General features: G+C 40.1%; 1 protein-coding gene across 3 annotated transcripts in view; it reads left to right on the forward strand.

Annotated features, from left to right (window-relative positions):
• CHRNA5 (cholinergic receptor nicotinic alpha 5 subunit) overlaps positions 1 to 23,295 on the forward strand; it is a 61,337-nt gene that overhangs the window by 3,194 nt on the left and 34,848 nt on the right. Inside the window, exon 2 of one of the 3 annotated variants that reach the window (XM_089906942.1) lies at positions 7,210 to 7,220. The exons of the other annotated variants lie outside the window; for them this stretch is intronic. Coding sequence (XP_089763068.1) covers positions 7,210 to 7,220 — 11 coding nt within the window. The remainder of the gene's footprint in view (positions 1 to 7,209; positions 7,221 to 23,295) is intronic. 3 annotated transcript variants of the gene reach the window in all.

Genomic DNA, 23,295 nt, shown 5'->3' on the forward strand with positions numbered 1-23,295 from the left:
TCTTTCAGATGTAATTTTAAGTTTAATATTAAATAAGCATGTCTTGACGACGAGAGTTGGTAAATACTGGAATAGTTTTGGAAAAAAGTTTACAATTTGTTTCTTTAGAAAACTGCTCTCCAGAACAGCATAGGTATCATTTTATAATGACAATATAAAACCAGTCTGCTCTGTGACTAAAATTTTAATTTAAATGTTCTGTTTCCATTTTGGGGAAGGATGATATTATTTCTCCTGTGTTTAATTCAGTGACCTCATGTTCTTTTCTTCTAAAGAAGAATTATAAAATATAGCCTTTTACCAATAAAAATAGGAATTAAATATGAATATTTGAATTCTGACAAAAAGGACAATATGAACTTCTGATATTTCTTTTTATTTTACAATCAACAGTGTATATATGGAGTTCGGCAAAACTGCTTTTCCTCTCAGTCAGCGCTTCTCAACCTCTGACATTTGGGGCTGGATATTTCTTTGTTATGGGAGATTGTCCTTTGCCTTGTAGGTTGTTTGGCAGGAAGCTTGGCCTCTATCCACAAGATGCCAGTAGCAGCCACCAAAAAATACCTCCAGATATTGTCAAATGGGCCTTTGGGGACAAAATTGTCTCCCTCTTCCCCCACCCTTGAGAATCACTGCTCTAAGTCTTGTAGACCAGGGCTCCTCAAACTTTAATGTGCACAGGAATCCTCTGGGGATGTTGTTATAATGCAGGCACTGGTTCAGAGGTGGGGCCTGAGGTTCTGCATTTCTCACAAGACCCCAGGTGATATAGATGCTGCTGGTCAGCGTACCACACTTTGAGTAGCAAGGTTGTAGACAGTTTCCCATTCATATGAATTGGATGGATTTTTAAGAGGATCCAGTGATAGTACCTATGGAAACAGAGAATTTACAATGAACTATAGCCCAAACAGGATAAGGCCAATAGAAACTAAGCACTATCCCACCAGCCTAACAAATAGAGCTGTCTTCCCATTTCCATGTTTCCTTCCAGTCCCCACTGTTCATTCATATTTGGACAATCCTAAGGAGGAAATTTGCAAGAGCCTTTTTTTTTTTTTTAAGTTCATTTCATCTTATTTATTTTTGGCTGCGTTAGGTCTTCGTTGCTGTGTGTGGGCTTTCTCTAGTTGTGGCGAGCGGGAGCTACTCTTCGTTGCGGTGCACAGGCTTCTCAGTGTGGTGGCTTCTCTTGTTGTGGAGCACGGGCTCTAGGCGCGGGCTTCAGTAGTTGTGGCTCATGGGCTTCGTTGCTCTGCAGCATGTGGGATCTCCCTGGACCAGGGCTCGAACCTGTGTCCCCTGCATTGGCAGGCGGATTCGTAACCACTGCACCTCCAGGGAAGCCCTGCAAGGTCACACAGGCTATAGTGAACTGAGGCAACTTCATGTTCCATCGGGTGTTTTAGTTCATGACACTGTAAATATACTAGCTCATAATACATATTTATGGCCTGTTGAGAGGTGTCAAATTACAATAGTGAATTCTGCATTTATTCAATCTGATGATGCTTAAACTTTTAAAGTGTGCAAGTTGTCTCTTCTTGAAAACCATTGACTGGACCTAAATTTAACACTGCCTAGGGTCGTTTTCTTACTGCAAGTGTTCTGAGAGGGCAAGATGTTAAATTAGATTTGCTAAAGCGTATCAGTTACAGAGAAACTTTATCCGATAATTCTGTGATAAAAATCAATAGAAAATATAATGAAAATCCTAGAGTGAAAAAAAAACCCTCTGCATTTCATCCGTAACACTTAAAATAATGACTGGTAAGCATACCTATTTGTCACATTGAAAATGTTGGCTATAGTATGCATTTCTTCTCATTTACAAAATGGTTGGCTACGTTCACTTTTTTATCTTGCTATTGCTTAAAATAGCCCTCCTAGCACTGCTGCAGAGAGGATCTTTAAAAAAGGTATACAAGACACTTTGTTAACTTAAAAAACATACAAGCAGACTTGTAGAGAAAGATTACTCCAGGAATGCCTTAATTATGAATTGAGTATATATAATATATGTCACTGTTACAAACCTTTTAGATACATTATGTTATTTCTTCCTATGGTGACCTGTAAAGGAGAAAGGGAAGACTATTGGCAGTAACCAGCAAAATTTACGACATGTATACCTTGACTCAGCAGTTCTACTCCTGCGGGTTGGTGTCATAGAAGTCCTTGTACAAGGATGTTAACTACAGCATTTTTCCACTGTAGCATGGTTAGAAATAACCAAAAACTAAAGACTGTATAAATGCCTACCAGTGGTGAAAGCTTACATAAATTATGATACACCCATAACCCAGACCGCTTTGCGGCTTATGAAGAAAGAGTGAGATGGATGGATGTACATTGACCTAGAGAATTGAATGACAGAAGCAAGCCGCAGAAGTTGAAAAGAAAACATTTGTTCTTCCTCTGTGTGTGTGTGTGTATTTTAAGATGTGTACACAACAGACTTAACAGTGGTTAGCCTTGCAGGAAGGGAGATAGGAGGAGAGGGAGATTTCCTACTCTTAATGTGCTTTTGGTTGGAATCTTGACAATGATCATACATTACTTTTGTCATTAAAGTATTACTTTTCTTAAGATTTTTTAAAATGTGGACCATTTTAAAAGTCTTTACTGAATTTGTTACAACATTGCTTCTGTTTTTTATGTTTTGGTTTTTTGGCCACGAGGCAAGTGGGATCCTAGCTCCCCAACCAGGGATTGAACCCGCACCCCCTGCATTGGAAGGCGAAGTCTTAACCACTGGATGGACAGGGAAGTCCCTAAATATTATTCTGAGAACAGAAACAAATCTGGGTTCTACTTCTACATCTGCTGCTTACTAGCTACTGTTGTTAGACCAGTGACTCTCAACCAGGGGCAGTTTTGTGCGTCCCTCCCTCCCCACCACCAGGGGATATTTGGCGATGTTTGGCCATGTTTTGGGTTGTCACATTGAGGGGGTGGTATATGCAGTGGATGGAAGCCAGGGATGCTGCCAAACATCCTGTAGTGCATGGGACAGCCCCCTGTAACAAAGAACTATCTAGCCCAAACTGTCAATAGTGTTGAGTTGAGAAATTCTTTGTTAGACTTCAGGGCTGCAGCCATGTTCACATATGCAGGGGGTGCCCTTCACATTGTGAGGTGTTCTCGGCATAGCCATACAGTTTATAATTATGATATGATGAAAGTAAATAAATATGCAAACTTGTCCCCAGGAAGGCAGGCACCAGAGTTTTCTGCTTTACCTCTAGCACCTAACAGAGGCTGGCATGGGAAGTAGGCACTCAACAATTGTTGAATGAATGAATGAGCTAAACTAGGTATTACATGTTAGGCTCTAATATACTCAGGTTGTAGCAGATGCTAAAGATTTAAGAAGAGTTTATGGAAAAAACTTAAAATTATAGCAGGTGTTGTCTGTTAATTTATCTTTATCTAAAGATTGGCAAAGGACTACTATTATTCATATTTAGCTGCAGAACACCTTGGCTGACTTTTTTCAATACTTTTTGATAAGAAAATCATGATTCTTCATGGAAGAATGCCAGTAGAGGACACTATTGTGTCTTATCTTCTTAGAATTGGTTTTAAAAATCCTTATCTATTTAGCTACCTACTGAATTTAGTGGAACAAACTTTAAAAAGAGTTTTAAACTACCTTAGACACTACCTGACATAGTGAGATAATGTACTTTTTCATTTTTTCCGCATAACAGTGAGGCAACAAAGCAGAAGTTATCCTTTTTATTAATGTTTTATAGTGGAAAAATTCAAACATACACAAAAATCCTCAAGTAAAACAAACTGAAGAGTTCTTGCCATTTAACAGTTTTCAACATTTTGCCAACAGATATCCTTATTTCTGTAAATTAGAAAATGGGGGGAATTCCCTGGTGGCGCAGTGGTTAAGACTTTGCGCTCCCAATACAAGGGGCCCAGGTTCGATCCCTGGTCAGGGAACTAGATTCCACATGCATGCTAGAACTAAGAGTTTGCATGCCACATCTAACGAGCCCACTGGATGCAACTAAGGAGCCCGCAAGCCGCAACTAAGACCCAGTGCAACCAAATAAATAAATAAGTAAATATTAAAGAAAAAGAAAAGAAAATGGGGACATATGGAATTTAACACCTATTTAGTGGTGCCGAGTGTTCAAATTATGGTTTTCAGCTTTGCGGTTTTGTGCCGTTTCTTAATCATCATACTAAAATTAAGGATCAAGGTTACATTTCTTTGAAAATATATGTGGTTTCAGTAAGTGACTTAAAAGTGAAATTTCTTCGATAAGTCATTCTTTTAATTCCTCAAACCTGAGACAATACCAGAGTAATGATACTTGGAGTTACAAATGGATTTGTAAAACCCAAATTTAAATTTCTCAGAGTTAATGGCAGTATATATATATGCACTTTTTACGTATTCAATTTAGTTTTTCTCTTGTATTTTTAACTACTTCAGAAGAATTGCCCATTAATTATTTTTATTGTTGTTCTTGTCCTATTTTCAGTGTGCTTCACAGTTTGGTTCTCTTTGTTTTTCTGAGATATGTGATTTATGTGCTGTTAGTAGGTTGGTATTCTACTTATTGTTATTAGCTGTAAAGGATATAGACTTGAGGAGAGCTGTTCACTGAACTGTCATTGCACTGTGTTGAGAGTGCCCGATGCCACAGACATGTTATGTTCTTCCTTCTTTTTTTTTGCAAGGTCCTGTTGTCTAGATTAATCTGTAGGTAGATGATCTTTCTTGGGCTATCGTGGAAGTTTTAGGTAGAAATCAGTAGCTCTGCAGGCAGTGATTGCTTTTGTGGTAATATTTTTGTGTGTTTGCCCTTTGAGGTCTATCAGGTATCATTACTTTAGCAATCATTTATGGACTAATAAGAATGACCCTGTGGGGGCATTTATAGGAACAATTTTATTTAATCCTCACAATAACCTTATTAGGTAGGTATTGTTTTAGACCAGTTTTACTGATGAAAAAACTAATATGCCAAGAGGTTAGGTAACTTGCCTTCAGGTCAGACAGTAAGTATTAGAGGCTAGATAGAAGCCAACCTGTGGACTTAAAATCCTGAGTTCTTAGCCAGTATGTTATATTAACTCTCTTCATATTCAAATCTGAGTAAGACAAGGTCTCTCTAACCTCAAGAAGCTGTCTAGTGACTCGTAATCCTTAACAGCAAAATTGTGTATCTCTTGTGACAGTTGCTTTCACAGCCAATGATGAAATTCTGAATTATTACAGGTAAATGGGAATCATCAGATGGTACTGACTCCTTTACCCATTCATATATTCATTCAACAAATGGAGCATCTACTATGTGCCAGTATGTTGTTGGGTGATGGGGTTATGATGGTGAATAAAACACATTACCTGCTGCCATTAGTTTCCACCACAGTGGGGAAGACAGACTTTAATCAGATACATCCAAGATTGTATAATTACACCCCAGATAAGGAGCATGGTTCTCTGCAGAGGAACCTAATGGAGACTTTGGGGGCAGGACAGAGTCCTGAAGAAGTTGAGATTTGAAGGATGAGTAGGAGTTAGCTAGGTGAAGGGGAGGGAGGACACCTCAGAAGGGAAGAAGAGCACTCCTTACAGGAGGGAATAGTGTTGTGTGTTTGAGAAGCTGAACTGGCCGGGTAGCTGGAGAGAGCAAAGGGGAGAGGCTACAGGGGACAGATCGGGCAGCGTTTGGCCTTAAGGATGTTGGTCTATCTTAATGGAATGCTACAGAAGGATTTTAAGCCAGGGTATAATATCAGCTTTGTGTTTTGAAAAGATCACTTGTGTATCAGTGCAGAGAACCAATTGGAGGGGGCTAAGAAATTGCGTGGACACCACTTAGGGCAGTAGGCTTGCCCTTGTCCTGATGAGAGTTGCAGATAGCATGTGCTAGGATGGTGGCCATGAAGCTGTTAAGAAATGCATGGATTTGAGAAATATTTAGGAGGTGAAATCAATAGTTTCCTTGTGGATTGGCAATGCAGGTGGTATGAAAGATGACTCCTAGGTTTTTAAGTTGTGGAACTCGGCAGATGCTAGGACCACTCACTGTGATGGGGAACACCATCAGGGGAGCATTTTGGGGAAGATCATGAATTTGGTTTTGCGCATGTTGATTTCATATAGATTAGAGAACTGTGACGTATGGAGGTTAACAGGTAACTAGTGGTGCTGAGTATTCAAATTAAAGCTTTCAGCTTTGTGGTTCTATGTCCCTTCCTCTTCATACTAAAATTAATGAGCGAGATTACATTTTTTTGAAACTATGTGTGGTTTCACTAAATGACTTGGAATTTTTTTGGGAAATGGGTATTCAGGTGTGGACCGAGAGGAGAGGTCTGTATAGGAGGTACAGATTCCATGAAAGCAATCTCTCTTTTTCCTTAAGCTTATTTTAGTTGTTGTACCCTTCGAAATGACCTTTTGGGATTCTCTGTTGTAATTAAATGGAGAACTAGAGTAGAATTTCTAGAATCTGCATTGTTGAGTGCAATTTTATAAGCCTCCTGAAAAATTACTAAAAGTAATTGTTGGGTACCCCCAAAAAATTCCCTGCCAAAGTAAGGATTAGGTGTGCTTAAGCCAGTAGTTTCTGAAAGACTATGCTTGATTGGTGTTTCTGAAAGTGTGTCCTGAAAACGCAAAGCATCCCTAAGGTCTATCAGGTGGTCAGCACTGGAATAATATTTTTTGCATACATTTTACATACTTGAAATGTAAGATTAATTGTGTTTTTTAAAGATGTGTGTGCCATTGTGTTCTTAATGTTTGCATTTTTAAAGAATGTATATGTAACGAATTGTCCTTGCTAACATGTTAACCTTGTGGAGTTTCGCTAGGCTTCATGTAATTTAAGGGTAGTTATTGACATTAGCTATTGCATTATATTCCATTTTTTAAAAATGGATGAGTGACTCGAAAATAGTGATGATGAATAGTAATGTACGATTCAGAATTCTGCTATAATGTAGTGTGTGTACAGAGTATAAATCTATACGTGTTGGGACAAATGTATCTGCAGATATGGTGATTTCACATGTACTCCCCGCAAAGGAAAGCAAAACAATGATTAGCTGGCAATCAGATTTCACCCTATCAGTAATCCATTCCCCAGTACCCAGGGGTTATTTTATTGTGAAACTTTGTCAAATAATGGCAGCCCGGAAAGCATTTGTGACATTTTCAAAGGATAGCAGCCTCTCTGGTGAACCAGTTATTTTCTTGAATAAATATAAAATAACTTTACAGTACAAAATTGATGAATTTTTTTGCTGAAGAGGCCGAGATCCCAGAGACGACATTCAGAGTAGAATGAGTTCCATGCGCCCAAAAGGGCTTTAAGGCCTGCTAGTGGTAAGCAGCTTGTGAAGCCAGGCACAAGTTATTCTGCTAGAAGAGAAAGCAGAGTGACTATTACTAAAGTCCCTTTATTAAATGACAGTGCTAGGGACTTCCCTGGTGGCACAGTGGTTGGAAATCCGCCTGCCAGTGCAGGGGACACGGGTTCGAGCCCTGGTCTGGGAAGATCCCACATGCTGCAAAGCAGCTAGGCCTGTGTGCCCCAAGCACTGAGCCTTCACTCTAGAGCCCGCAAGCCACAACCACTGAAGACCGGGTACCTAGAGCCCGTGCTCTGCAACAAGAGAAGCCACCGCAATGAGAAGTCCGCGCACCGCGACAAATAGTAACCTCCACTCTCCGCAACTAGAGAAAGCCCGCGCACAGCAACAAAGACCCAGTGCAGCCAAAAATAAATAAATAAATTTATTATAAATAAATAAATTAATTAATAAATGACAGTGCTAGATGTCGCATGGTATTTTTTTTTTTGTGGTACACGGGCCTCTTTCACTGTTGTGGCCTCTCCCGTTGCGGAGCACAGGCTCCGGACGCGCAGGCTCAGCGGCCATGGCTCATGGGCCCAGCTGCTCCGCGGCATGTGGGAACCTCCCGGACCGGGGCACGAACCCGTGTCCCCTGCATCGGCAGGCAGACTCTCAAGCACTGCGCCACCAGGGAAGCCCTGTCGCATGGTGTTAATAGCATGCCAAGTGGAAGAGCTATTACTATCACTTGTGTGCTTTCTGGTATTTTGCTTTTTGGTTAGACAAAACCACTAAATGCAGAGCACGAATCACCCTCTGGTTTATGCCTGGTATGTATGAGGGAGGTGTGCCGGGTGACATTTTATTTTTATCCCTGGGGACTCAGGTTACAGAAGAAGAGATTTTAAATTTCTTTTGGATCCTTTTGTGATCTCTGATGTAGACTGGAAAAGTGTGTTGAGAACAGCTCTGACAGCACCAAGTCTGTGGGCAGCAGGGAAGGGTGTAGCTCTGCAAGTAAGCGGTGTTGCACGGCGTGGCCGGGTCCTGCACTTTCATTCACAGAGAGCAGCTGGTGGGGACAGCATGCTTCCTGATCTCAGTTCAGTGTTGAAGGAGATATTAAACAGTTGTGAATAAGAGCAGATCACAGGCACAGGCGTGTCTTTCAGCCTGGTGAATGAAGAAACGGGCACTCTGTGTAAGCCTCTGCTTTTCTGCATTGCACTGTCCTGGTTCTCAAGGGGAAAAGTGCACACATGAGTTCTTAAACTTGTGGGATTTGAGAGAAACATTTTTTTCATGACATTAATAATGCCATTTTTTCTGATTTCTCATGTTCTCAAGTAGCATAGCTCCTTGGTACAGTCATATCTTGAATAGTTAGAAGTGATCTATCAAATTTAGTTTTGAGGATGTCAATGTGACAAGATAATATTTTTGAAATATTAATGCCCTCTTTATGTTGTTCCTGGTTTTTCCTTTTACCTCTTGGCTCTTCCCCCTACCTGCTCAAGCTAGCTAATTCTGTGCTCATACTTCAGAGAAGGAACGTGATGTGCCAGCAGACAGTGGGTCTAGGAGTTCATTTTTGCCTTTTTCAGTTTCAAAAACTTGGACCGTGGAGGGCAACTTAGCATAGGCTACATAATGTTAGAGCACAGCTTTTCCTTGATAGGAGGAAATAATTCCTTGGGCTTGCGGAGGAGGAAAAGACATAAGAGATAGACAGGAGAAAGAGTCAGTAGGACTCAGGGTGAAGGGACTGGGCTTGAAGGACACTTGGATAGAAGCCCGTATAAAGCCCATATGATGCAGCACTCAAGGTCTTTTTTCAGTTCCCTGTTTTTTTTTAATATTTATTTATTTGGCTGCGCCTTGTCTTAGTTGCGGCACGTGGGATCTTCTTTGCTGTGTGCAAGACCTTCATTGCAGCATGCAGGATCTTTTAGTTGTGGTATGTGGGGTCTAGTTCCCTGACCAGGGGGTCGAACCTGGGCCCCCTGCATTGGGAGTGTAGAGTCTTAACCACTGGACCACCAGGGAAGTCCCCAGGTCCCTGTTTAAGTTGAATTTCCAGATCTACCAATGCTTGCTGCCATTCCTGAGAGCTAGGATTTTCTTAACTAGTAGAAATGAAAAATAAGAAATCAGTTAACCGGGCTTCCCTGGTGGCGCAGTGGTTGAGAGTCTGCCTGCCGATGCAGGGGACACGGGTTCGTGCCCCGGTCCGGGAAGATCCCACATGCCGCAGAGCGGCTGGGCCCGTGAGCCATGGCCTCTGAGCCTGCGCGTCCGGAGCCTGTGCTCCGCAACGGGAGAGGCCACAACAGTGAGAGGCCCGCGTACCGAAAAAAAAAAAAAATCAGTTAACCAAGGGGCCTGACCTATGGCTCAAGCACCAATCACAAAGATAGATGGTGAAAGATGATAGCACCATCCACCTTACTACTAAGGTCCAGTTCTTATATAAAAATAGTTTTTCATGGGGCTTCCCTGGTGTCGCAGTGGTTGAGAATCTGCCTGCCAATGCAGGGGACACGGGTTCGAGCCCTGGTATGGGAAGATCCCACATGCCACGGAGCAACTAGGCCCGTGAGCCACAATTACTGAGCCTGCGCGTCTGGAGCCTGTGCCCCACAACAAGAGAGGCCGCGATAGTGAAAGGCCCGCACACCACGGTGAAGAGTGGCCCCCGCACTGCGATGAAGAGTGGACCCCGCTTGCCGCAACTAGAGAAAGCCCTCGCACGAAATGAAGACCCAACACAGCCAAAAATAAATAAATAAATAATCCTTCCCTCTACAAAAAAAAATAATATATATATATTTTTTTCACTTTTATTCCAATAACTAAGTAATGTCAAAACTTTACCTAATGTCAGCAGTCTTCCTGTGTGCTGAACACACACTGAGATGTGGGAAAGTATAAGAAACTTGTAGCCTATCTGAGGAGTGTGGCTACTTGAGAATTATTTTTTTCATTGAGTGTGGTATTTTCCCCCTTTCCTTTTTTGTACCCTCCCTTTCCCATCTCTTCTCTCTCCCTCCTTCCCTAACCCACATGAATATCCCCCCATATAACCCTTTTACCCTTGTTGATTTAGTATGCAAAATGCCATAATTTTCCTCAGGCGTATATAATTATATAGGTAGATAGATATAGATAGATTTTAATAACTAATTATTTTACAAAAGTAGGATTACATTATAGTCTCTTTTCTATCCCTTTTTTCCCTTTAACAATGCCTCATGAAAATCCTGAAGCCTTTTGCTGTGGTTTGTTCAGTTCAAGTTTTTATTTGATAAAACTTATTACAAACTCCTTGTTTTGTTGTTGAAATTTCAGATGCCATCTCTGTGGGTGATATTTTCAACTGTAGTTTTTTTTAATAATTAAAAACTTTAATGGTGGTTTCAAAAATACATAGCATAAAATTTACCATCTTAACCATTTTTAAGTTCAGTAATATTAAGTATATTCACGTTGTTGTGCAACAGATCGCCAGAACTTTTTCATCTTGCAGAGCTGAAGCTCTATGCCCATTGAACAACTTTCCATTTCTTTCTTCCCCCAGGCCTGGGGAACCACATTCTACTTTCTGTTTCTGTGAGTTTGACTACTTTAGATACCTAATGTAAATGGAATCATGCAGTATTTGTCTTTTTGTGACTAGCCTATTTCACTCAGCATAATGTCCTCAAGGTTCACCCATGCTGTAGCCTGTATCAGAATTTCCTTCCTTTTTAAGGCTTATATAATATTCCATTCTGTATATATATCACATTTTGTTTATCCATTCATCTATAGATGGACATTTGTGTTGCTTATACCTCTTGTAAATAAAGCTGCTATGTACATGGATGTGCTAATATATCTCTTTAAAATCCTGATTTCAGTTCTTTGGGAAATATACTCAGAATTGGATTTTGTGGATCATATGTAATTCTATTTTTAATTTTTTGAGGAACTGACATATTGTTTTCCACAGCGGCTGTACCATTTTACATTCCTACCAATGCTGTACAAGGGTTCTAACTTCTCTACATCCTTGCCAGCACTTGCTACTTTCTGTTTGTTTAATAGTAGCCATCTTACTGGGTTTGAGGGGATATCTTGTGATTTTTCTTTTAAAGATGGTGTAGCTATCTTTTTTTTTTTTTTTGGCTGTGTTGAGTCTTCATTGCTGCACATGGGCTTTCTCTAGCTGGGGCAAGCAGGGGCCACCCTTCGTTGCAGTGCGCAGGCTTCTCATTGTAGTGGCTTCTCTTGTTGCAGAGCACAGGCTTTAGGCGCGTGGGCTTCAGTAGTTGCAGCATGCGGGCTCAGTAGTTACGGCACATGGGCCCTAGAGCCCGCAGGCTTCAGTAGTTGTGGCACATGGGCTTAGTTGCTCCGTGGCATGTTGGATCTTCCCTTAACAGGGATCAAACCCATGTCCCCTGCATTGGCAGGCAGATTCTTAACCACTCTGCCACAGAGAAGTCCCCATCTTGTGATTTTTCATTTATGTTTCTCTAATGATTAGTGATGTTGAACATCTTTTCATATGCTTGTTAGTCATTTTAATGTCATCTTTGGAGAAATGTGTATTCAAGTCCTTGGCCGATTTTTTAATTTGGTTATTTGGGGGTTTTGTTCTTGTTGAGTTGTAGGGGTTCTTTACATATTCTGGATATTATCTCCTTATCAGATATATGATTTTCAAATATTTTGTCCCTTTCCAAAGGTTGATTGCAAAGAGACTGTTTCGTATTATTATTTTTTTAACATCTTTATTGGAGTATAATTGCTTTACAATGGTGTGTTAGTTTCTGCTGTATAACAAAGTGAATCAGCTATACAAATACATATATCCCCATATCTCCTCCCTCTTCCATCTCGCACCCACCTTCCTCCCTATCCCACCCCTCTAGGTGGTCACAAAGCACTGAGCTGATCTCCCTGTGCTATGTGGCTACTTCCCACTAGCTATCTGTTTTACATTTGGTAGTGTATATATGCACATGCCACTCTCACTTCATTCCAGCTTCCGCTTCCCCTTCCAGTGTCCTCATGTCCATTCTCTACGTCTGTGTCTTTATTCCTGTCCTGCCCCTAGGTTCTTCAGAACCATTTTCTTTTTTTTTTTAGATTCCATATATATGTGTTAGCATACAGTATTTGTTTCTCTTTCTGACTTATGTCACTCTGTATGACAGACTCTAGGTCCACCCACCTCACTACAAATAACCCAATTTCATTTCTTTTTATGGCTGAGTAATATTTCATTGTGTATATGTGCCACATCTTCTTTATCCCTTCATCTGTTGATGGACAGTTAGGTTGCTTCCATGTCCTGGCTATTGTAAATAGAGCTGCAATGAACATTGTGGTACATGACTCTTTTTGAATTATGGTTTTCTCAGGGTGTATGCCCAGTAGTGGGATTGCTGGGTCGTTTGGTAGTTCTATTTTTAGTTTCTTAAGGAACCTCCATACTGTTCTCCATAGTGGCTGTATCAATTTACTTCCCACCAACAGTGCAAGAGGGTTCCCTTTTCTCCAAACCCTCTCCAGCATTTATTGTTTGTAGATTTTTTTTTTACATCTTTATTGGAGTATAATTGCTTTACAATGGTGTGTTAGTTTCTGCTTTATAACAAAGTGAATCAGTTATACATATACATATGTTCCCATATCTCTTCCCTCTTGCGTCTCTCTCCCTCCCACCCTCCCTATCCCACCCCTCCAGGCGGTCACAAAGCACCAAGCTGATCTCCCTGTGCTATGCAACTGCTTCCCACTAGCTATCTACCTTACATTTGGTAGTGTATATATGTCCATGCCTCTCTCTCGCTTTGTCCCAGCTTACCCTTCCCCCTCCCCATATCCTCAAGTCCATTCTGTAGTAGGTCTGTGTCTTTATTCCTGTCTTACCCCTAGGTTCTTCATGACATTTTTTTTTCTTAAATTCCACATATATGTGTTAGCATACGGTATTTGTCTTTCTCTTTCTGACTTACTTCACTCTGTATGACAGACTCTAGGTCTATCCACCTCATTACAAATAGCTCAATTTCATTTCTTTTTATGGCTGAATAATATTCCATTGTATATATGTGCCACATCTTCTTTATCCATTCATCTGATGATGGACACTTAGGTTGTTTCCATCTCTGGGCTATTGTAAATAGAGCTGCAATGAACATTTTGGTACATGACTCTTTTTGAATTATGGTTTTCTCAGGGTATATGCCCAGTTGTGGGATTGCTGGGTCATATGGTAGTTCTATTTGTAGTTTTTTAAGGAACCTCCATACTGTTCTCCATAGTGGCTGTACCAATTCACATTCCCACCAGCAGTGCAAGTGTTCCCTTTTCTCCACACCCTCTCCAGCATTTATTGTTTCTAGATTTTTTGATGATGGCCATTCTGACTGGTGTGAGATGATATCTCATTGTAGTTTTGATTTGCATTTCTCTAATGATTAATGATGTTGAGCATTCTTTCATGTGTTTGTTGGCAGTCTGTATATCTTCTTTGGAGGAATGTCTATTTAGGTCTTCTGCCCATTTTTGGATTGGGTTGTTTGTTTTTTTGTTATTGAGCTGCATGAGCTGCTTGTAAATTTTGGAAATTAATCCTTTGTCAGTTGCTTCATTTGCAAATATTTTCTCCCATTCTGAGGGTTGTCTTTTGGTCTTGTTTATGGTTTCCTTTGCTGTGCAAAAGCTTTGAAGTTTCATTAGGTCCCATTTGTTTATTTTTGTTTTTATTTCCATTTGTCTAGGAGGTGGGTCAAAAAGGATCTTGCTGTGATTTATGTCATAGAGTGTTCTGCCTATGTTTTCCTCTAAGAGTTTGATAGTTTCTGGCCTTACATTTAGGTCTTTAATCCATTTTGAGCTTATTTTTGTGTATGGTATTAGGGAGTGATCTAATCTCATACTTTTACATGTACCTGTCCAGTTTTCCCAGCACCACTTATGGAAGAGGCTGTCCTTTCTCCACTGTACATTCCTACCTCCTTTATCAAAGATAAGGTGACCAAATGTGCGTGGGTTTATCTCTGGGCTTTCTATCCTGTTCCATTGATCTTTCTATTTTTGTGCCAGTACCATACTGTCTTGGTTACTGTAGCTTTGTAGTATAGTCTGAAGTCCAGGAGCCTGATTCCTCCAGCTCCGTTTTTTGTTGTCAAGACTGCTTTGGCTATTTGGGGTCTTTTGTGTTTCCATACAAATTGTGAAATTTTTTGTTCTAGTTCTGTGAAAAATGCCACTGGTAGTTTGATAGGGATTGCATTAAATCTGTAGATTGCTTTGGGTAGTAGAGTCATTTTCACAATGTTGATTCTTCCAATCCAAGAACATGGTATATCTCTCCATCTATTTGTATCATCTTTAATTTCTTTCATCAGTGTCTTATAATTTTCTGCATACAGGTCTTTTGTCTCCTTAGGTAGGTTTATTCTTAGGTATTTTATTCTTTTTGTTGCATTGGTAAATGGGAGTATTTTCTTGATTTCACTTTCAGATTTTTCATCATTAGTATATAGGAATGCCAGAGATTTCTGTGCATTAATTTTGTATCCTGCTACTTTACCAAATTCATTGATTAGCTCTAGTAGTTTTCTGGTAGCATCTTTAGGATTCTCTATGTATAGTATCATGTCATCTTGAAATAGTGACAGCTTTACCTCTTCTTTTCCAATTTTGATTCCTTTTATTTCCTTTTCTTCTCTGACTGCTGTGGCTAAAACTTCCACAACTATGTTGAATAAGAGTGGTGAGAGTGGGCAACCTTGTCTTGTTCCTGATCTTAGTAGCAATGCTTTCAATTTTTCACCATTGAGGACAATGTTGGCTGTGGGTTTGTCATATATGGCCTTTATTAGGTGGAGGAAAGGTCCCTCTATGCCTACTTTCTGCAGGGTTTTTATCAAAAATGGGTGTTGAATTTTGTCGAAAGCTTTCTCAGCATCTATTGAGATGATCATATGGTTTCTCTCCTTCAGTTTGTTAATATGGTTTATCACATCGATTGATTTGCGTATATTGAAGAATACTTGCATTCCTGGAATAAACCCCACTTGATCATGGTGTGTGATCCTTTTAATGTGCTGTTGGATTTTGTTTGCTAGTATTTTGTTGAGAATTTTTGCATCTATGTTCATCAGTGATATTGGCCTGTAGTTTTCTTTCTTTGTGTCATCCTTGTCTGGTTTTGGTATCAAGGTGATGGTGGCCTCGTAGCATGAGTTTGGGAGTGTTCCTCCCTCTGCTATATTTTGGAAAAGTTTGAGAAGGATAGGTGTTAGCTCTTCTGTAAATGTTTGTTAGAATTCGCCTGTGAAACCATCTGTTCCTGGGCTTTTGTTTGTTGGAAGATTTTTAATCACAGTCTCAATTTCAGTGCTTGTGATTGGTCTGTTTATATTTTCTATTTCTTCCTGGTTCAGTCTCGGAAGGTTGTGCTTTTCTAGGAATTTGTCCATTTCTTCTAGGTTGTCCATTTTATTAGCATACAGTTGCTTGTAGTAATCTCTCATGATCTTTTGTATTTCTGCAGTGTCAGTTGTTACTTCTCCTTTTTCATTGCTAATTCTTTGATTTGAGTCTTCTTCCTTTTTTTCTTGATGAGTGTGACTAATGGTTTATCAATTTTGTTTATCTTCTCAAAGAACCAGCTTTTAGTTTTATTGATCTTTGCTCTCATTTCCTGCATTTCTTTTTCATTTATTTCTGATCTGATTTTTATGATTTCTTTCCTTCTGCTAACTTTGGGGGTTTTCTGTTCTTCTTTCTCTAATTGCTTTAGGTGCAAGGTTAGGTTGTTTATTCGAGATGTTTCCTGTTTCTTAAGGTAGGATTGTATTGCTATAAACTTGCCTCTTAGAACTGCTTTTGCTGCATCCCATAGGTTTTTGGGTCGTCGTGTCCCCATTTTCATTTGTTTCTAGATATTTTTTTATTTCCTCTTTGATTTCTTCAGTGATCACTTCGTTATTAAGTAGTGTATTGTTTAGCCTCCATGTATTAGTATTTTTTACAGATCTTTTCCTGTAATTGATATCTAGTCTCATAGCGTTGTGGTCGGAAAAGATACTTGATACAATTTCAATTTTCTTAAATTTACCAAGGCTTGATTTGTGACCCAAGCTATGATCTATCCTGGAGAATGTTCCATGAGCACTTCAGGAAAATGTGTATTCTGTTGTTTTTGGATGGAATGTCCTATAAATATCAATTAAGCCCATTTTGTTTAATGTATCCTTTAAAGCTTGTGTTTCCTTATTTATTTTCAGTTTGGATGATCTATCCATTGGTGAAAGTGGGGTGTTAAAGTCCTCTACTGTGAATGTGTTACTGTCGATTTCCCCTTTTATGGCTGTTAGTATTTGCCTTATGTATTGAGGTGCTCCTATGTTGGGTGTGTAAATATTTACAAGTCTTATATCTTCTTCTTGGATCAATCCCTTGATCATTATGTAGTGTCCTTCTTTGTCTCTTGTAATAGTCTTTATTTTAAAGTCTATTTTGTCTGATATGAGAATTGCTACTCCAGCTTTCTTTTGGTTTCCATTTGAATGGAATATCTTTTTCCATCCTCTTACTTTCAGTCTGTATGTGTCCCTAGGTCTGAAGTGGGTCTCTTGTAGATAGCATATATATGTGTCTTGTTTTTGTATCCATTCAGCCAATCAGTGTCTTTTGGTGGGAGCATTTAGTCCATTTACATTTAAGGTAATTATCGATATGTATGTTTCTATTCCCGTTTTCTTAATTGTTTTGGGTTCTTTATTGTAGGTCTTTTCCTTCTCTTGGGTTTCTTGCCTAGAGAAGTTCCTTTAGTGTTTGTTGTAAAGCTGGTTTGGTGTTGCTGAAGTCTCTCAGATTTTGCTTGTCTGTAAAGGTTTTAATATCTCCATCAAATCTGAATGAGATCCTTGCTGGGTAGAGTAATCTTGGTTGTAGGTTTTTTCCCCTTTATCACTTTAAATATGTCCTACCACTCCCTTCTGGCTTGCAGAGTTTCTGCTGAAAGATCAGCTGTTAACCTTATGGGGATTCCCTTGTGTGTTATTTGTTGTTTTTCCCTTGCTACTTTTAATATGTTTTCTTTGTATTTAATTTTTGACAGTTTGATTAATATGTGTCTTGGCGTATTTCTCCTTGGATTTATCCTGTATGGGACTCTCTGTGCTTCCTGGACTTGATTAACTATTTCCTTTCCCATATTAGGGAAGTTTTCAACTATAATCCTTCAAATATTTTCTCAGTCCCTTTCTTTTTCTCTTCTTCTGGAACCCCTATAATTTGAATGTTGGTGCATTTAATGTTGTCCCAGAGGTCTTTGAGACTATCCTCTATTCTTTTCATTCTTTTTTCTTTATTCTGCTCTGCAGTAGTTATTTCCACTATTTTATCTTCCAGGTCACTTATCCGTTCTTCTGCCTCAGTTATTCTGCTATTGATCCCATCTAGAGTATTTTTAATTTCATTTATTGTGTTGTTCATCGTTGTTTGTTTCATCTTTAGTTCTTCTAGGTCCTTGTTAAATGTTTCTTGCATTTTGTCTATTCTATTTCCAAGATTTTGGATTATCTTTACTGTCATTATTCTGAATTCTTTTTCAGGTAGACTGCCTATTTCCTCTTTACTTGTTAGGTCTGGTGGGTTTTTACCTTGCTCCTTCATCTGCTGTGTGTTTTTCTGTCTTCTCATTTTGCTTCTCTTACTGTGTTTGGGGTCTCGTTTTTGCAGGCTGCAGGTTCGTAGTTCACGTTGTTTTTGGTGTCTGTCCCCAGTGGCTTAGGTTGGTTCAGTGGGTTGTGTAGGCTTCGTGGTGGAGGGGACTAGTGCCTGTGTTCTGGTGGATGAGGCTGGATCTTGTCTTCCTTGTGGGCAGGTCCACATCTGGTGGTGTGTTTTGGGGTGTCTGTGAACTTATTATGATTTTAGGCAGCCTCTCTGCTAATGGGTGGGGTTGTGTTCCTTTCTTGCTAGTTGTTTGGCATAGGGTGTCCAGCACTGTAGCTTGCTGGTCGTTGAGTGAAGCTGGGTACTGGCGTTGAGATGGAGATCTCTGGGAGATTTTCGCCGTTTGATATTATGTGGAGCTGGGAGGTCTCTTGTGGACCAGTGTCCTGAAGTTGGCTCTCCCACGTCAGAGGCACAGCACTGACTCCTGGCTGCAGCACCAAGAGCCTTTCATCCACACGGCTCAGAATAAAAGGGAGAAAAAGTAGAAAGAAAGAATTAGTAGAAGTAGAAAGAAAGAAAGAAAGAAAGAGAAAGAAAGAAAGAAAGAGAAAGAAGGAAAGAAAGAAAGAAAGGAGGGAGGGAGTGAGGAAGGAAGGAAGGAAGGAGGGAAGGAAGGAAAAAAGAAAGAAAGAAGCTAAAGTAAAATAAAATAAAGTAAGATAAAATACAATAAAGTTATTAAAATAGAAAATATTAAGAAAAAAATTTAAAAAGAAAGCAAAACGGACGGATAGAACACTAGGACAAATGGTGGAAGCAAAGCTATACAGACAAAATCTCACACAGAAGCATACACATACACACTCACCAAAAGAGGAAAAGGGGAAAAAATCATAAATCTTGCTCACAAAGTCCACCTCCTCAGTTTGGGATGATTCGTTGTCTATTCATGTATTCCACAGATGCAGGGTACATCAAGTTGATAGTGGAGCTTTAATCCGCTGCTTCTGAGGCTGCTGGGAGAGATCTCCCTTTCTCTTCTTTGTTCGCACAGCTCCTGGGGTTCAGCTTTGGATTTGGCCCCGCCTCTGCGTGTAGGTCGCTGGAGGGCGTCTGTTCTTCGCTCACACAGAACAGGGGTTAAAGGAGCAGCTGCTTCAGGGACTCTGGCTCACTCAGGCCGGGGGGGAGGAAGGGGCACAGAGTGCGGGGCAGGCCTGTGGCGGCAGAGGCCGGCGTGACACTGCACCAGCCTGAGGCGCGCCGTGCGTTCTCCCGGGGAAGCTGTCCCTGGATCCTGGGACCCTGGCAGTGGCAGGCTGCACAGGCTCCCCGGAAAGGGGCTGTGGATAGTGACCTGTGCTCGCACACAGGCTTCTTGGTGGCAGCAGCAGCAGCCTTAGCGTCTCATGCCCGTCTCTGGGGTCCGCGCTTTTAGCCGCGGCTCGCGCCCGTCTCTAGAGCTCCTTTAAGCAGCGCTCTTAATCCCCTCTGCTTGCGCACCAGGAAACAAAGAGTGTAGAAAAAGTCTCTTGCCTCTTCGGCAGGTCCACGCTTTTCCCCGGACTCCCTCCCGGCTAGCCGTGGTACACTAACCCCCTGCAGGCTGTGTTCACTCCGCCAACCCCAGTCCTCTCCCTGCGCTCAGACAGAAGCCCGAGCCTCAGCTCCCAGCCCCGCCCGGCCCGGTGGGTGAGCAGACAAGCCTCTCGGGCTGGTGAGTGCCGGTCGGCAGCAATCCTCTGTGCGGGGATCTCTCCGTTTTGCCCTCCGCACCCCTGTTGCTGCGCTCTCCTCCGCGGCCCTGAAGCTTCCCCCTCCGCCACCCGCGCAGTCTCCGCCCGCGAAGGGGCTTCCTAGTGTGTGGAAACCTTTCCTCCTTCACAGCTCCCTCCCACTGGTGCAGGTCCCATCCCTATCGTTTTGTCTCTGTTTATTCTTTTTCTTTTGCCCTACCCAGGTACGTGGGGAGTTTCTTGCCTTTTGGGAGGTCTGAGGTCTTCTGCCAGCGTTCAGTAGGTGTTCTGTAGGAGTTGTTCCACGTGTAGATGTATTTTTGGTGTATCTGTGGGGAGGAAGGTGATCTCCACGTCTTACTCTTCCGCCATCTTCCCCTTGTCCCCCTGTTTGTAGATTTTTTGATGATGGCCATTCTGACTGGTGTGAGGTGATACCTCATTGTAGTTTTGATTTGCATTTCTCTAATGATTAGGAATGTTGAGCATCCTTTCATGTGTTTGGTGGCAGTCTGTATATCTTCTTTGGAGAAATGTCTATTTAGGTCTTCTGTCCATTTTTGGATTGGGTTGTTTGTTTTATTGATATAGAGCTGCTTGTAAATTTTGGAGATAAATCCTTTGTCAGTTGCTTTGTTTACAAATATTTTCTCCCATTCTGAGGCTTGTCTTTCTGTCTTGTTTATGGTTTCCTTTGTTGTGCAAAAGCTTTAAAGTTTCATTAGGTCGCATTTGTTTTTATTTCTGTTTCTCTAGAAGGTAGGTCAAAAGGGATCTTGCTGTGATTTATGTCAAAGAGTGTTCTGCCTATTTTTTCCTCTAAGAGTTTTATACTGTCTGGCCTTACATTTAGGTCTTTAATCCACTTTAAGTTTATTTTTGTGTATGGTGTTAGGGAGTGTTCTAATTCCATTCTTTTATATGTAGCTGTCCAGTTTTCCTAGCACCACTTACTGAAGAGGCTGTCTTTTCCCCACTGTATATTCTTGCCTCTTTTATCAAAAATAAGGTGACCATATGTGTGTGGGTTTATCTCTGGGCTTTCTATCCTGTTCCATTTATCTATAGTTCTGTTTTTGTGCCAGTACCATACTGTCTTGATTACTATAGCTTTGTAGTATAGTCTGAAGTCTGGGAGCCCGATTCCTCCAGCTCCATTTTTCTTTCTCAAGATTGCTTTGGCTATTCAGGGTCCTTTGTGTTTCTGTACAAATTGTGAAGTTTTTTGTTCTAGTTCTGTGAAAAATGCCACTGGTAGTTTGATAGGGATTGCATTGAATCTGTAGATTGCTTTGGGTAGTAGAGTCATTTTCACAATGTTGATTCTTCCAATCCAAGAACATGGTATATCTCTCCATCTGTTTGTATCATTTTTAATTTCTTTCATCAGTGTCTTATAATTTTCTGCATACAGGTCTTTTGTCTCCCTAGGTAGGTTTATTCCTAGGTATTTTATTCTTTTTGTTGCAGTGGTAAATGGGAGTGTTTTCTTAATTTCTCTTTCAGATTTTTCATTATTAGTTTATAGGAATTCAAGAGATTTCTGTGCATTAATTTTGTACCCTGCTACTTTACCAAATTCATTGATTATCTCTAATAGTTTCCTGGTAGCATCTTTAGGATTCTCTGTGTATAGTATCATGTCATCTGCAAACAGTGACAGCTTTACTTCTTCTTTTCTGATTTGGATTCCTTTTATTTCTCTTTCTTCTCTGATTGCTGTGACTAAAACTTCCACAACTATGTTGAATAAGAGTGGTGAGAGTGGCAACCTTGTCTTGTTCCTGATCTTAGTGGGAATGGTTTCAGTTTTTCACCCTTGAGAATGATGTTTGCTGTGGGTTTGTCATATATGGCCTTTATTGTGTTGAGGTAAGTTCCCTCTGTGCCTACTTTCTGGAAGATTTTTATCATAAATGGGTGTTGAATTTTGCCGAAAGATGTTTCTTCGTGTATTAAGATGATATCGTTTTTTTCCTTCGATTTTTAATATGGTGTATCACATTGATTGATTTGCGTATATTGAAGAATCCTTGCATTCCTTGGATAAACCCCACTTGATCATGATGTATGATCCTTTTGCTGTGCTGTTGGATTCTGTTTGCTAGTATTTTGTTGAGGATTTTTGCATCCATGTTCATCAGTGATATTGGCTTGTAGTTTTCTTTCTTTGTGACATCTTTGTCTGGTTTTGGTATCAGGGTGATGGTGTCCTCGTAGTACTAGTTTGGGAGTGTTCCTCCCTCTGCTATATTTTGGAAGAGTTTGAGAAGGAGAAGTGTTAGCTATTCTCTAAATGTTTGATGGAATCTGGTCCTGGGCTTTTGTTTGTTAGAAGATTTTTAATCACAGTCTCAATTTCAGTGCTTGTGATTGGTTGGTTTATATTTTGTATTTCTTCCTGGTTCAGTCTCGGAAGGTTGTGCTTTTCTAAGAATTTGTCCATTTCTTCCTGGTTGTCCATTTTATTGGCATATAGTTGCCTGTAGTAATCTCTCATGATCCTTTGTACTTCTGCAGTGTGAGTTGTTACTTCTCATTTTTCATTTCTCAATCTATTGATTTGAGTCTTCTCCCCTTTTTTCTTCATGAGGCTGGCTAATGGTTTATCAATTTTGTTTATCTTCTCAAAGAACCAGCTTTTAGTTTCATTGATCTTTGCTATTGTTTCCTTCATTTCTTTTTCATTTATTTCTGATCTGATCTTTTTGATTTCTTTCCTTCTGCTAACTTTGAGAGTTTTTTGTTCTTCTTTCTCTAATTGCTTTAGGTGTAAGGTTAGGTTGTTTATTTGAGGTTTTTCTTGTTTCTTGAGGTAGGGTTGTATTGCTATAAACTTTCCTCTTAGAACTGCTTTTGCTGAATTCCCTAGGTTTTGGGTTGTTGTGTTTTAATTGTCATTTGTTTCTAGTATTTATTGATTTCTTCATTGATTTCCCCAGTGATCTCTTGGTTATTTAGTAGTGTATTGTTAGGCTCCATGTGTTTGTATTTTTACAGATTTTTTCCTGTAATTGATATCTAGTTTCATAGCGTTGTGGTCAGAAAAGATACTTGATACAATTTCAATTTTCTTAAATTTATCAAGGCTTGTTTTGTGACCCAAGATATGATTTATCCTGGAGAATGTTCCATGAGCACTTAAGAAACAAGTGTATTCTGTTGTTCTTGGACAGAATGTCCTATAAATATCAATTAAGTCCATCTTGTTTAATGTATCATTTAAAGCTTGTGTTTCCTTATTTATTTTCATTTTGGATGATCTGTCCATTGATGAAAGTACGGTGTTAAAGTTCCCTACTATGATTGTGTTACTGTTGATTTCCCCTTTTATGGCTGTTAGCATTTGCTTTATGTATTGAGGTGCTCCTATGTTGGGTGCGTAAATATTTACAATTGTTGTATCTTCTTCTTGGATTGATCCCGTGATCACTATGTAGTGTCCTTCTTTGTCTCTTGTAATAGTCTTTATTTTAAAGTCTATTTTGTCTGATATGAGAATTGCTACTCCAGCTTTCTTTTGATTTCCATT

This window comes from Delphinapterus leucas, chromosome 2, assembly GCF_059928025.1.
Source record: "Delphinapterus leucas isolate spDelLeu-1000000601 "Yukka" chromosome 2, BTC_Dleu_Yukka2, whole genome shotgun sequence".
Classification (NCBI taxonomy): domain Eukaryota; kingdom Metazoa; phylum Chordata; class Mammalia; order Artiodactyla; family Monodontidae; genus Delphinapterus; species Delphinapterus leucas.